The sequence below is a fragment of the Prorops nasuta genome, unplaced genomic scaffold (assembly GCF_024137725.1).
Source record: "Prorops nasuta isolate Cenicafe-Biocafe unplaced genomic scaffold, Cenicafe_Pnas_1.2 PNAS00014, whole genome shotgun sequence".
NCBI lineage: Eukaryota > Metazoa > Arthropoda > Insecta > Hymenoptera > Bethylidae > Prorops > Prorops nasuta.
Window position 1 is genome coordinate 6,538,008 of NW_027116811.1, and position 15,726 is coordinate 6,553,733.

The 15,726-nt window shown below is 38.7% G+C and overlaps 1 protein-coding gene across 2 annotated transcripts in view; it reads right to left on the reverse strand.

Moving 5' to 3' along the window:
• 5-HT2A (5-hydroxytryptamine receptor 2A) overlaps positions 1-15,726 on the reverse strand; it is a 45,291-nt gene that overhangs the window by 10,623 nt on the left and 18,942 nt on the right. For both annotated transcript variants that reach the window (XM_066735295.1, XM_066735294.1), the window contains exon 3: positions 15,382-15,676. In XM_066735295.1, the coding sequence (XP_066591392.1) occupies positions 15,382-15,676 (295 nt within the window). The remainder of the gene's footprint in view (positions 1-15,381; positions 15,677-15,726) is intronic.

Here is a 15,726-nt window from a genome sequence, read left to right on the forward strand (position 1 = left end):
AGATTGCAGTGGGACAGAAGAATTTCCATTTGAATATTCGATTTTTCCGAATTATCTATCTATATATATATATATATATATATATATATAGCCTCGTTCGAGTAGCTGTACAAAGGAGTCGGTGCTTAATATACAATACCCAGCAGCAGCCAAACATAAACACGCCTACGACGATTTTGTACGTCTGTGACATTTTAAAAATCGATGCACGTCCTCCCAACTGCTGGCTTATCACTTATTACGTAAACTACAGAGTTTTATAAGCCATCCGGAGCATCGATATCGGAGCGAACGAACGAGTGAAATATTCAGAGCTATTATACACGGTCTATGGATGTATATACATGTCCCTGATAAATTCTTCACTCGCCACCGTCCGTTCCCTCGAAAATCCTTGATGAGAATACTCGGCGAGATTTTTTAATCTTACATCGTCAGGTTTCCCGCAAAGCCACTCGCTACATTTTTAGGCTGATGCAGTTCTCTGCCCTGATGGGAGACGTGCCACTGCTGTATGAATAATGCAAACTATTCTCCATAGTGTCACCCGGAGGACTGCTGTAATAGCTGTACATAAATAAATTTTCTTACAAATAAATGAGATTCTCGGTGCTCCGCAAAAGAGAAAACACTAGTGATAAAAATAGGGTAAGTCGAAGAGACATGCCTCCAGGATGATGTATACATAGCGATTACATAACTTTTACTTGGCGGTTTCGCTTGTTTCCTCTCCACTGATAAGAATTGCCATTAATCAAAATTCATAACTTTTACGACTTTATTTCCTCTCTTAAAATCTCCATCTTATTTACCTTCTTATACGTGACAGTTGGATGGATACGTCACTATTCTGCTCTTCACGATGGATAGTATTTTTTTTTTTTTTTTTTTTTTTTTTTTTTATTCTATAGGAAGCTGGAGCACACGTTCAATTCCTAGGGGACTCTTCAAGGTTTTTTTAATTCGATAGTTGAATGTGGCATTATATGGATTAATCGTCTCTTTTAGACTCTGGCTCCATTTCTTTACCTCGAAATATTTGTCTCAGTGACAGTCGGATACGTCTCGGTTCTCTTTTTCATATTCTACAAAATATTTGTTTCAGCTTCTACGCGAATCCAAAGTACGAGTTAAATTCCTAGGTAGAATTCTTCAACGTTTTATAACCCAATAGTCTGATGTAGAGTATAGATTAATTATCTTTTGTAAAAGCTGGTTCGTTCTGTATGGGTTTATAGCTGGTTAATATGATATTTGCGTGGAAATGCTGGGCCAAATATTTCAGAATTTCAAGCAAAGGGAGTTTAGCCCTCTCTCCCTCGATGAACAATATTTGGCCTTTACCAGGACCCAGGGAGCATATAAACGAGAATCTAGCAATATTTCAAACCCCAATGATATTCGGTCGTACGATTTAACCAACCATGCTGATTAAAGAATGCAGATTGATTTTATCTCGACAAAAGCCCTCTGTAAAGCAGAGTTGCACTTTTTTCTTCCTCATTAATATTGCGTATTATCAGTTAAATTGAATGGATGGATAACCGAACGTTTATTGAAATTTGTATGGGTCGAGGGAGAAAAATCAGCACGATTAAATCTCTTAAACGAGAGCTAATTATAGTATTGGAGAGATATACCTATAAATTTAATGCAGTGGTGTATAAGATTATATAGCTATTTTCACGGATATTTAATTCGGTTGGAGAGATAAATAATGACCGCGTGATGAATCCGGGATACCAGAAGATTCCCGGGGCGATTCTTCATCGCTTTTTGACCTTCCTGTTGGTAAGTACTTGTTTCGTCGCGTTCCTCTTTTAATTTCCTTTGGCGAAGACGTGCCTTCCGACCTCCTGCGTCAGTCGAATTCTCAACGACAAAATGTCATTAAATTTCTAAATTTTATAGCCTTAAGACGATTGCATATCTCGTTCTTGTTTTCAATGAATAACACGCGATTTGACCTCTGAACATAAATTAATAAAAATTTCTGTGGAATTCGCTGTGGAATTAACGAAACTAATTTTCTCTCGTGATTCACGATAACATGAATCATTTCAGAGTATAATTTAGTCTACGTGACAAAGTATCATTAAATCTTCGAGTTTTCTTCTGAAAACATTTGCAATATTTTATTCCTAATTTCAGCGAATAAAATACACAATGATGCACGCAGGTACCAGTAAAAACATGCGTGTAATTCGCTGTTGGATCGATTTTCCTGTGTAATTCGCAATATCGTGAATGATTTTCAAGTGCACTACTCTACTCTCAATGACGAAATATCATTAAATCTTCGAGTTTTCTTCTCAAAACAACATTTGCAATATTTCATTCCTAATTTCAGCGAACAAAATACACAATTAACCCAATGATGCACGCCATGTATCAGTAAAAACATGAGTGTAAATCACTGTTGGATGAACAAAGTGCTGACTGATTTTGCTATATATATGTAATTGGCGATATGATGAATCATTTTGTAGTATACTTTAGAACGATGTGAAAAGTGGGTTAGGAGAAATAGCGGGCAATGGAGAATCGAATGATGCAGAACGTCGATCGAGGGCCAATTACCGGACCTATGAGAGGCTTTCGATTGAACACCCTTTGGGGGGTCAGTCATGCTAACCGTACGTGATACTGCCGCACTGCTACATGTCGCTTTCATTTGTCGTCTTTGGAAAGCACGAATGCTCGCAATTATAAACTATCAGCAGGGCTCTCGCATAAAGCGTGCCTGCGCCACTGCACTAATTTCTCTTTAAACGCAAAACTCCTCAACACAATTTCCCCTTATCTTCCATTTCGCAAGCCTATATATATTTCTTGCTCTTTACGACCACGCAGCGAGTCCTTCGGATCGTTTTGAGAGAAAAAAGAGCATAAACTGAGAAGCAGTGAAGATTTGTTCCAACTGTTAAGACTAGCACGATGAACTGCTAGTACAAAGGCAGTAATTTATGGCCCTATGCTTTCCGACGATATAAAGCTTCTGGCACAAAGGATTATTTTTACTACGTCTTCCCTATAAACTTATAAAAAGCTGTTCGACTGCAGTATTTTAGCAACTTTGTGTCCTTTTGTTCCACCCTCATTTTTTTCCATCTCATTAATTAACTCGGTAATTTTCCACCATCTTAATCTTGATTGAACAGCTTTTATCAGGATAGGATCCATTGAGAATGCATGTTCCTGTCGACTTTGTCTTAAGATTTTTTCTGAAATTTCCAATTTTCCACCAATGTGGTGCAGGAAGAAAATTATTATGTAATAAAAAGAGGGAATATTGCAACCAAGTGTTTATACCAAGGAATTTAGTTGAGAATTTGAGTATACGTAGCAAGGTGGACATTTTTTCAATGTTCTGCAAATCACAGGTGGAGCCAAAAGTTTCTTTAACCAAAGAATATTATACAAACAAGCTTTGTGGGTTGCTAGAAGTGCTGGGCTTATAAATACCACAGGACAAAGGTCTATCTCTTGAGCAACAAAGTGCTCGTTACTTTATTTTATGGATTACTTTAAATATTTTAACTTTTCGACGTCGACCTCTTGTTGCAAAAGCTGCGTCCTCGCAAAATGTCTGCGTGTAAAGCTAGACAGTTTTCGCAAACTTGCGCAAAGTTTATTAAAGCTGCGCTCTAACGGCTCTAAAATGGGCGTTAAAACAAGATTCAAGGCTGCTCTTTATGTTTTTATTTATTAGCTTAAATAAAATTCCTCCAACAGGGCTCATCGTCTCCCGAAGAATCATCATCATCAAGCTTTCAGACATAGTCCTTTGTTTAGCTGGTGTATGAATGGAGCGATACCTCGCAATGGCAACATATAGACAAACATCGACATTCGTAGTGGCTCATTAATCTCACGCAAACTCGACAGGTGAAATTCCGCACTTGAAGAAACGTCCTTCCCACCTACTCGAAATTTTCATCAGAAACATCTCTAACGTCTTTTCCTGCTATTCTTTCCATTTTCATTCTTCTTTCATCAAAAACTTTCTTTCGCTTATTCTTGTTCTTGCAACAAAAATTCTTAACATGCACAATGCAAGTTATTAAGTTTCACCAGTACCTTGCAAAATTATCGACTGTTGTTGTTCAAAATTTATGCAGGTATCTTAAATATTAATTGATATTAAGAATTTAATTCAGACTTTTCAATGGAGAATTTCTTGGCAACAATATTTATTTCGAGTGAACAATATTGTAACAAAAAACTCTGATTTTGGGATCAACATTTCGAATCCATCTCACTTACATCTGTTCGGTCAGTGGATAGGGATCATGTCGATAGTTCCAAATTCTAGTTTTCTTGCTACAATGTTAGTGTGTGTGTGTGTGTGTGTGTGTGTGTGTGTGTAAAGCTTTAAAGATTTGAAGCTTCGATTAATACTCGAACTGATTGAACTTCCTCGAAGGTGGGAGTAACCAGGGTTATGTATACATGCCACAAACGTGCTAGCACTTGGAATTTAATGAAGATTCCGATGTAAGAGTCCGGTGTCCGGAAAAGATGGTTGGATGATTCAACAAGGTTTGCCGACTCCTTAAGATGTAGAAATGGAGTTTCCATTCCCTGTAGGAGTACCAGCGATATATCGGCTCGTCACCTTTGCTTTTTTGCTCTCTGTTAATCGTATTATTGTCCCGTTGCTCCGACGTTAAATCGAAAAAATAATCCTCTTCTATCAAACGTTTCGAACATATTATATACGAAAAAACTGCCTCTCTCTCTCTCTCTCTCTTTAAATCCATTTATTAATTAAAACCTAAATTCAGCAAAGTGGCCAGATTCGTTGGTTATCTGCAAATTGTGCAGAGGAGAAAATGATATTTACTTTTTCCATTGTCTTTTTTATAATACACAAAAAGAAATTACGCGAGGTGCACAAAGAATTTGTCCATTCAATTACGATGAGCACTTTGTACTATATACGTTGCGTAAATTCACTTAGCTTTTGATTCATTACATTCATTTTGAAAATTACCCACGTTAAATCTATATCCACTGTAATGAAGTAGGTAAAAAATCGGAGCAGCGCTTATCCTAATAAAACGATAATTAAAAATAGACTGTATTAAAGTCATTACTTTCGCTCGGTATGTATATAAATTTCTTTTGCATATATAATAATGGGGATTGAACTGGTGCATTGGAAATAATTAATATAATAATTGGCATTATCCTTACTCATCCACTCTATTCTGAAAAGCATTGAAATGTCGAATGGCACGAAAAATAAAGAACTTAATTGCAATTGCATTCGTTACAACCCCTATACCGAAGTATATTTCTAATTAGTTTTGTTTCAAGCGGACGTGCAACTATATTTGCCCTGACAAAATGTTTTATCCGCGCACCCCTGTTAAATACTTCCATCCTCTTTAACTTCATGTTTCCAGCCTGCACATGCTCCTCTCTCGTTTGATAAAGCTGAATTTCAGAGAAAACTGTTATCCTTCGAATACAGATACTATAAATGATTTTACACTAGCGTTTTATCTTAGCGCAAATTTCAATTTTCAATGCTATATATCGAAATGGAGGCGAACGGATATTCGTGGTCAGCAAGAAAAAATCTTGTTGCTTATCTCTCTTTCGCTTGTTTTCACGTGTAAATAGAAGAACGTGCAAGGAAATATAAATTTTAATATCTGTGCACAGGTGCAACAATGTATGCCACGCATTCCACCGTGTGCATCTTCCGTGAGGTGAAAATGCAAAGTGAAAAAATTTTTACGCTTTTGATCAGGGAATCTATCGCTGATGGAATAAAGATACGTCAAAGGATTATATATATATATATATATACGTGTAGTTATGGTATGTGTATATATAATACAGGCTTCGAGAGGCTCGAGAAACGTCTCGCAACGAGATTTGAGAAATCGCGTAGTTCTCTTTTGATAACTTTGACGAGTATTACAATTTTCCATAGGGGCTTTTTGGAGACTCGCTACTTTCATTGAGAAAGGTCTTACGCAACTTTGTGATAACTCTGATAATTACAGAAATACGTGTCTTTATATCCACTTTTACTGCTGAGAGTTTAACTTACGCACCCTACATACGTAAAAATATTTTATTCCTTGCTAAAATGACGAAAAACAGCAGTTTATAGCTTTTAAATTCAAGAAACGAAAGAGGACGAATACGAGGTGGGTGTGGGGGGGGGGGGGGGAGGAGTGGCGAAGACAGGAAAAATATACTTTTAGGTAATATGTTTCGTGCGTAGACTTTATAGTATATTGGGACTGCGCGATATAGCGGATGATATTACAGTGGTTTGTAGTTTGACCATGAAGGAAAAGCGAGAAGATGAACTCGTCTGGGTTTTCATTGTACAGTCAGGTTAAAAAAGATGGAGGGGGCGGGCTGGAGGTTCGAGGAAAAAAGAACGCAAAGGAATTACACGAAGCAAAAGTGCAAGAGTGTCAGTAACGTAATAAGGTTCACTGGTACTAATAGGAGAGGGTCGAAATAGGTAGAGGATGATGAAATGCATGAGATGGAAAGGAAAGAATAAATGGAGGGATCAGACGAGCACTGAGATTTCGCATTCGGTTCTTTGCTAGACGACTACCTAACCAGTGTGTGTGTGTGTGTGAAAAAGCTTTTTGTCTCCGACAAAGCTAGAAAAAGCGTCGTCAATCGACACCCCTTCCTCGCAATTCAGAGAGAGGTCCTCCCATTCTGCCTGATAAGGACCTTCATTTTGTCCTTTTAATGGACCTTCATACGTAAATCGCTTCGTTAAAAACTTTATTACGGTGAAGATTTCATTAAACTCTCGTTAAGCCAAAGTACGAGATCCAAGTGGTGTAAAAACAAAGAAATGGACTGATAAGGGGAGGGAGGAGAAAGATGCGGAAGCTTTTTTTCTTCTTCTTCTTCAGCTCGAGGAAAAAGGGTAAAGGTGTCGAGAGCTGGGCTGACGTTCGAACGTCGTTTGATTGACAAAAATTTCATATCGCGATTGGAACAGCTGACGCTGCTAGCGGGTCAGGTCAGGTCGGGTCAGGTTTTTTGCAAGTTGGTTTATGGGGCTGGCAGTCGAAAAAGCCGCGTGGCTCTCTGAAAATTCGTCGAAAGCAATTCATTCTGTCAGGTGCTAAATTTCGCGCGCCGGAGTAGTAAAATGTTTTCATTGACCCGTGTTCCACGTTTGATCAATCGGTTAACATCCAGCATCACTGTCCACTTTGTTGCTGGACTTTAAAAATAAATTCATACGCACTGTAGTATATATAATAAAACTAAAATAGCAGCGGTAGATTTAATTGTCTGAGAATGGCTGAACGCTCGAAACAGCAGAAGCTCCAAAAACGGGCATTCGTTCGCACATTTGGAGGACTGAAGAAAAAGGAGCGTACGAAATTTTCAATCTTTATAACTCGCCGGTTATTTACTTATCCCTCCTTGCGATTCCGCATCGTGGAAAGCATAAACGTCGCTAAGGACGATTTATAATACGAGTAAAAATTACCTAACAAGCGTTTCACAATAATTTATCGAGTAAACTTGGACCGAGTACTTTTGGAGTCTCGGTGTTTACCCAAAAATTAAATTAAACTTTGCGGATTGCTTCGGATTAAATGGCGTTCATCGGTAAAAAATGGACTGAATGTGGAGGGGGGAGGGGTGGGAATAATTCATCCCACAGACTGGTAAATTTTAGCGGGAGAGAATCATTGGATCGGTTTTGCGGTTGAGTTTTAGATTAGAATTAGAGGCGCGGTTGTCGGGTGAAAGGGGGAGGGGGGGGGGGGATGATTAAATTTCTGGTTGGATATTCCAAAACATCGTAAGTCAATAATAACAGAGCAACTATTTGTCGCAATGTATATTGGCAAGCTGTGCTAAAACTTTTTGCTGCTTTGGCGTGCTTGAACAAGTTAAACGCATTTATATATATATATATATATACTATCGAAAATTCACACGGTATATCGTGCGAGTTCCAATTGCACTGGACAAATGGTCTCGTGCTCATCAGCTGCTTTTATGGAATATACGCTGTTCAATATTATATCCCACTCTACTCTTTTGCAAATTCCTCCTCGATCTCTCCAGTTTAAAATCCTGTTATTACCGTAATGAGCGACGCGTTGCATGCAATCATTTTTACATACTTTTCACGATATATGGAAAATTGTTAACGAGTTATAAATCTTAACAATTGGACCATTATCATTGTAAATAAAGAATTCTTTTTTAAGAGTTTTATCACTTTAATTAAAAAATTACAATTATCTTTTAATTTTTCCAATTTGAAAATCTCTCGTGAAATGCACATTTCGCTTTCAACTAACTAGGCTAGATGGCTGATTAAGAGGTTTAATCCTCAGTTACGAGCTACATTGCTTGCAATATGTAGGGGAAGGTAGCCAAATTTGGACCACTTAAGCAATTTATGGAAAAGAGAGAAACAGGAATAATTTAAATAAGAACAAAGTAGAGGTTATTAAGCTATTTACTCAAAGCTAGAAAATAAATTTGCTGATGGTGATGAGTGGAAGATGCAACATTTTTATTTAAAAAAGCCTGTCTCCTATATAAACTAGATCTACGTCATCCTGAAATAGACTATTAATTGTATAAGAAGCACAATTCATGTAATTATATTCGTTTCTTTTCACAGCCACTTTTATGTGGGACCATGTGCCACATTTGAAAGCTGGATCATCCCATCTTATCTTGTTAATTCACACATTAAACATAACCAAGTAAACTGGATTTTATTTTATTATTGCTCCTCCCTTTGCTTGCTCTAATGATTTTTTACAAGAAAAGCATGTAACGATAGCAGCTTTCTCAGCTATTTGCTTACTTTTACAGCCTGACCATCCAGGTTTTCAAGTTCTTGTTACTAAACGTCATATGGCACGAGCCAATTTAGGAATAAGGTACACGGTGGCTCGACTTTAAGCAACTCTCGTTCAAAAATTTAAAAATAATAAAATAAACTCATTTCAAACTTTGTTTAATAAATGTACCATGGCTAATCCTATTTCTGTAAACTTACTTTCCAAAGTTGCAATAATAAAAATCTTATTACTTGTTTGAAAACAATAGAGCCACTTATTTGCTCTTTATTCGAAATGAATTCACTGTGATTTGAAAATGAGTAAATTCTGTTTGTTCGCAGTAACTAGACAAAGCTTGACGAAACAATTTAAAGCTGTAGGCCAATGTACTTTTGCATTACACTTTTCACAACTGTCCAAAACTACAAAACATTTTATTCCGGTCCACCTACACCTTTCGCGATATTTAATAAACAGCATACGATTAATAAATCTCAACGATTAAACCATTAAAATGCAAATGAATAAATTCCTTTTCGCGAGTTGTGCAACTCCTATAAAAAAATTACAACTCTTTCAGAATTTCTCCAATTTGAAGAAAATCTCTCGTATAAAACAAACGTCTCGTCTTGAACCAGCCAGTTAATTGGCTAAGAGGTTTAATTAACTCTTACAAGTGACATTGAGTGGAATAAAATTTACATCTTTCTCGCTACATGGTAAACAGTATACGAGTATTAAACTTTAACACTAGGAACATTACAGTGCAAATGATCAATTCCTCTTCGCGAGAGTTCTCCAAGTCCAATTAAAAAAAATATACAACTGTCTTGGAGTTTCTCCAATTTGAAAATGTCTCGTAAAACAAAGGTTTCATTTTGAAGCGGGTATATACACTTGGCTGGGAGGTTTAATTCACTGTTTTGCAAAACAGGCAAATCAAATTTTCACGTAAATCCCAAGAGTGCACACGAGAGTATACAACACTCTTAATCTTAGCTAGGAAATTAAAGTGCCTTTGCTATTTAACTTGTTAATTAGATAAAGTCCCGTGGACGTGTGTGCGAGTTGTTTTATACGCCGACAACGAGAAGAGAAAAATATTTTCTTCGCACACTCGCGAGGAACGCGCGAGCTCGTGTCTCGTAGCCCTCGTTGAATCGTCGAAGAGGGTGGGGGGGGGGGGGGGGGAGGAGGAGGGGGGTAGTTCGCGGACGACGAGCTCCTCGAGCATTAAAGTCGCGCGTTTCCGCTTGTTGACGGATAAAATTCGCGATTCACTCGAGGCGACGCCGCCCCGTCGTCCGCTCGTCAAACTGGTCTTGTAATTCATTCGTCTCGTCAAGGGTATAAACTATCCTGGTGTATACACGCGCGCGCGCGCGCGCCTGTAGTTTCGACACAACGCGAATCTACTGAAATTTCTGTCAAAGTCTTGAATTACCTCGGTAATCTTGGATGGGAGGAATAAAAAATATTATACTCTTCATATTTCACACGATTCTCTGTCTTGTCCCACCGTGTACGCTTTATTCTACTTTTATACTGCAAAAAAATAACATTTGATTCAAACAAAATTTTTTATTCGAATATAATTGCCAATTAGACAAACGTTTGATATTAATAAATAGCTCGTTGAATTAGAAAAATATAAATACGAGTCAAAATCACAATTTAATGCATTATATTAAATTTCTTAATCGTCATTGCACAAATTTCATTCGCACTGTCACAAAACAAACATTTAATTAAATAAATTTTTTCTCCGTATATCTATATCAGCCATCTAGAAATATAAAAAATGACATTTATAACGACTGGCAAAAAATCTTGGAGAAAAGCATGTTGATCTATTGATTTTCTTCCAGCAGAAAGATTGCAAATTAGAACGTTCTTTTTTTCTGCAAAATATCGTTCCAGAGGCGTGACGATCCCTTTTCGGGTAATCTTGGAAAAAGCGTAATCGTTAACAGAGAGTCGTGCCGGAGGATTTGAGAGATTTCTCGGCGATTGCATCTCTCGACTAAGTCGTTTATCAGCGGTTCGAAGCAATCGACGTTGAGCTTAAGCTCACGGCTTAATAGGAAGAAGTCTCATGAGAGCGTTTACGGTGTACGTGATGGGTGAAAGAGGGTGAAGAGAGTGGTGGAGGTGGGGGGGGGGGGGGGGAGTAGGAGGGTGATTTCCGTTAGCCCTTTCCCCACCTTGGTCCGTACACCGGAGCAGAGAGTGGTACACAGGCAGAACGATAAATCCTAGCAGGCATTAATCATGCAGTTGGAAAACAGATCGAAAGGAGCAAGCTAGTCGCTGCTAGTTCTGCCGCAGCATTCTGTTCTTCGTGCTTATCGTACTTGGTCAGATTTCCGCTTATCGACTAAGTCCGATTAGTCGCTAATCAATGTTAGCCAGTCCCGTATATATCTAGCCATCCAATCTTCTTCCTGGATCGCGTTCTGCCACGAAATTCAATTGCGATTAACCTGGCCATAATCGAGCTCTACGGCTATAATATTCGATGCGCCCATTTAACCCGTGGAGTTACGCTTCTGTTGGAATGGCAGAAGCCATTAGCTTTCTGAAAGGACTCAAGTATCTTGTTCTTGAGGCTCTTCGAGACAATCTTGCTGTACAGCTATATGTATATGTATATTTCCCTTATTGTTTCAACTGTTATTATCAACATCGTTGTATACAGTGGTGTATACTGTTATGATAAATGTTTATCGTTGTATTATATATATGTGTGAAGAGTTGGAGGAAATGCACACAACGTGGCTTTAAAAGGAAACTCTTATATAATATGTGCTGTATCCGCTTATAAAATCCATTCGACTACCCTTCTATGCCAGTAGGTAATATCAAGCCTTTCAGCTACACATATATTTTAGGCTTTTAATAAAATTTCATATATATATATATATATATATATATATATATGTGTGTGTATGTATTTTCATGAGGAAAATTGGCAAAGCTGCATCTGGCAGAAAAATCAAATTAACGCTATGTCACGAAAGTTTCATTATGGTAAATTTAATAACGGGATTAAATTTATTATTCAACATGGCGTTAATGCTGGAGGAAAGTGAAAAGTGAGGAGGTGCAAGGCGAAGGTATTTGATTTAATAGATGCCGCTAGTGTTTATCCGGTCAGTAATTCACAGTGATTCGTTAGTACGAGGCTACGCTGTCTACACTGACAAATTGTGCTCATAGAGTTTGCATGCCTGGATTGTTGCTACACCTGGCCTTGGTGCACTATATATAGGTGTATGTGTTGCACAGTAACCTATGCATATCTATTATAACGCGGTGCGTCCATTATTTCATTCAGCATCTCTATCGGGTTATACACGAACTAATTAAGCCGTCAATCGACGCTTCTATTCCGATCCGACGTCATAAGATTAGTGGCAGAGACCATACACAAGTACATTATCGAATTTTATTTTTCTTCTCGTTCTCCTTCAAGCTTCTTTTATTTTTTAAACGTTTTCTCGTCACTGTTGCTGTTACTTAAGCTACACGTAATTCTCTTTGTTATTTTTGGAGAGCTGCCGAGGTTCCTTGTAGCAACTCCGAAATGCAGTATCTATATATATGAAGAAGAGAATCCTTTGATTCATATAAATCTTGATTTTAAAAGTGCTAAATCAATTAATGAAATATTGTTTGATCTAAATCGATTTCGATCTGTTTAATTAAATTTTATTGATACCAAGTGAATATAGCTACTTAAATCAAATTATTTTTTTCCCCCTGAGTCTGCATATTTATTATAATGCACTGCATGTATTATTTCAATCTCCATTTCAATCAGTTTATACAACAGATCATTATACATTAAATCAATGGATTAATTCCAATTCGAAAATCGTATAAGATTATCAGGAAAATAATGAAGCAACAAAGTTTATCCAATCTCATTTTTTTAATAGTCCTTTCCTTCGTTCCTTTTATATTATTCCTATTATTTTATTGTCACTCACTGGTTTTAGTTTCATTGTACGTAGGCTACAGCCTTTATTTCGATATATCTAACGTATTCAGGTTTATGAATGAGAATAGCAACATAGTTGCACGTTAATCTCTTCATTGTTTTTGGAAAACTGGTAAAATGGCCAGTATATATAGGAACATCATCAAAAATGCATCAATCCCTGCATATCTATTATAACACGATGCATCCATTATTTCATTCAGCATCTCGATCAATTTATACACAGACTAATTACACCTTCAGATGAACAGTTAAATCCCATCCTGAAAATCATATAAGACTGCAACAAAGATATCATAAAACACAACTTTATCGAACCTCTCATCCCTCCCATTTCTATTCTCTCATTTCTTTCCCATTTTCTCCTCGTTCATTACTGTTACTTTCATCACACGTGACTCTCCTCGTTATTTTTGGAAACCTGCTGAAATACCTTGCACAAAGTAACCACATCAAAAATGCATCAATCCATGCATATCTATTATAACACGATGCATCCATTATTCCATTCAGCATCTCGATCAATTTATACCCACAAGCTAATTACGCCTTAAAATGGACAGTTAAATCCCATCCCAACGATCATACAAGATTATAACAAAGACCATAAAACACAAGTTTATCGAAGCTCGTCTCCCCCCCCCCCCTTCCATCACAGCCTCTTTTATTTCTCTCCTATTTCGTTGTCAGCCACTGCTGTTACTTTCTTCGCACGTAACTCTCCTCGTTATCTTTGGAGACCTGCCGAGATGCCTTGTAACCCCGAAACATCGCTGGGAGAATTGGCCAGCTGGACAGGTACGAAAAGTTGAGTCTGACCGTTTTACGGTCCGATTCTCCGCACCTTTGGAGCGACAAGGTTCGCGAGGTTCTTTCTCAAACTATTCCACGATCCACAAAGAACCGGTCTGAAAGTGAGAAGTTTCCCAGGCATCGATGTCTTCATCCCGAACTAGCCCCAAGTTTTATCGCTCGCCACCAAAGCCCAACATCCTTTCCCAGTATCTTATAATTCCATTCCTTATCCTTATCATCGGTGTTGAATTTAAACAGCATAAACCGCCCTTGCACAATTCAGACCCCACCGGTGCAACGGGCATTAAAACCTCGGTCCACAGATTTTCTCCCGTACCTTCTGCAAGAATTAACTTCTTGAATTTCACTGGAACTTGTACTTTAATCCTCTTAAAACGGGAAGGCTCTTTGGGGAATATTTTTCCACTGCTTAATTAAAAGCAAAAGTTGCGGGGATTGGTCAAGCGTGCGGACCACTTTTATCGGTCGTAGCGATAGTATATCGTACACGAAGAGTCCTTCGTTTAACACGAAGGATATATATATATCTCACTACAGTGTGTATATATTAATTATTGTCACACCAGGATGTCTTACGGGATTCTACGCAGTGCTGGCTCTCAGGAGTGTCATCTTGCCAAGGTCTATGGTTTCCGGGGGTGGTGCGGGTGTCTCGGCCAAAAATGGGTCGATGCACAAGGTAGAAGCGAGATATTATCGGGGGTGGGATAGGTACTGTGTGTGTGGCAACGAGCCTGTTAATAGGACAAAGGGATGGAGGACCAAAAGTCGTCAAGCATCATACATACGGTTCGAGAGTGGGTTCTCCAAAATCCAATGGTAAGAGGGCGGAGTGGGTGAAGAAAAAAACAAGTGTTTTGGAGAGCACGGTATTTCCAACTAATATATATATGTAGAGTCAGAAACCACGTCGTCGTATCTCATTAATCAAAGTGCACTAGGCAGTGCATCCTTCTTTGACCCGAAACCCTTGGCATCTGCTGATGCGGTCTTTGCTCATTATTCCTTCGACCATTTCCCCTTTTTTTCCCTCCCCCAATTCCACAACTATATATATACCACTTCTTCGGTCTCTGATTAAGGAACCTTTGAAACGAGACCGAAGCTGTAATCAAGCTGCTACATTCGTCCAATAAAATTCCAAGTTGTCCGATGAGACGACCCTACCCACACGCGGATGGATCCCTGCACAAAAATTCCGATTGTTCTCACCGAAATCTCACAAAAGCCCCTTACGCGCTTGCTTCTTTCGGAACTTTGACAATGATTTGTTTGCTTTGAAATCTTACTGTAATCTCTGATGCCAGCACTATTAAGACATTTAGAGCGGAACAAAGACAAACATCAGACGTAGCAGGAAGCTCTCCCGATGCGACTTCTCGGTGCTCAAGGACCAAAATACGCGTGGCTTTTATTGACAGCTTGGAAGACCCTGGCATGTGCAAAGTAGGTCAAATCCCAATACGTATACGAGCTCCGAATTGTTTCATCATCCGAAGCCTCGGAGAACTCGAGGGCTTTTTTTTTGGAATCACCCTGTAAGTACGATATTGGGATCAGGAAGACTGCACTCGACCCTGCGATTCATCGCTTTAAATCTCTTCAGCTTTTATTCGGCTTTCTCATTATTTTCTCAAATGGATCCAGGTTGATCGATCGAGAAGGTTGGGTGAGATATCAAGAGCGATTTTTAACCATGTTTCAAGGCGTTTTCAGGGTGCAGGGGCTAACACAACGACGACTTACCTAAGAAACCAGGAATGGCGCCGAGGGGCATGACGAAGAGACTCACGAGGAGGTCGGCCACCGCCAGGGAGAGTAGAAAGTAGTTGGTCACGTTGTGCAGTCGTCTGTCCAGTGCAACAGCGAGACACACTAGGATATTGCCCAAACCGCCAGCCGCGATGAATACAGCAACGAAGAGAAAACTCCAGTCCAATCGACGACTCTTCGCCGTCGGCGACATTCGTGACCGATGGGAACAGCTCACAGTCAAATCATCTCCCATCGAGCTCTCCGATGCCAACGAACACTCCAAAAACTGAAAGAACCAAACATTTCCATCGACCATTGATTTTCGAGTTTGTTTGG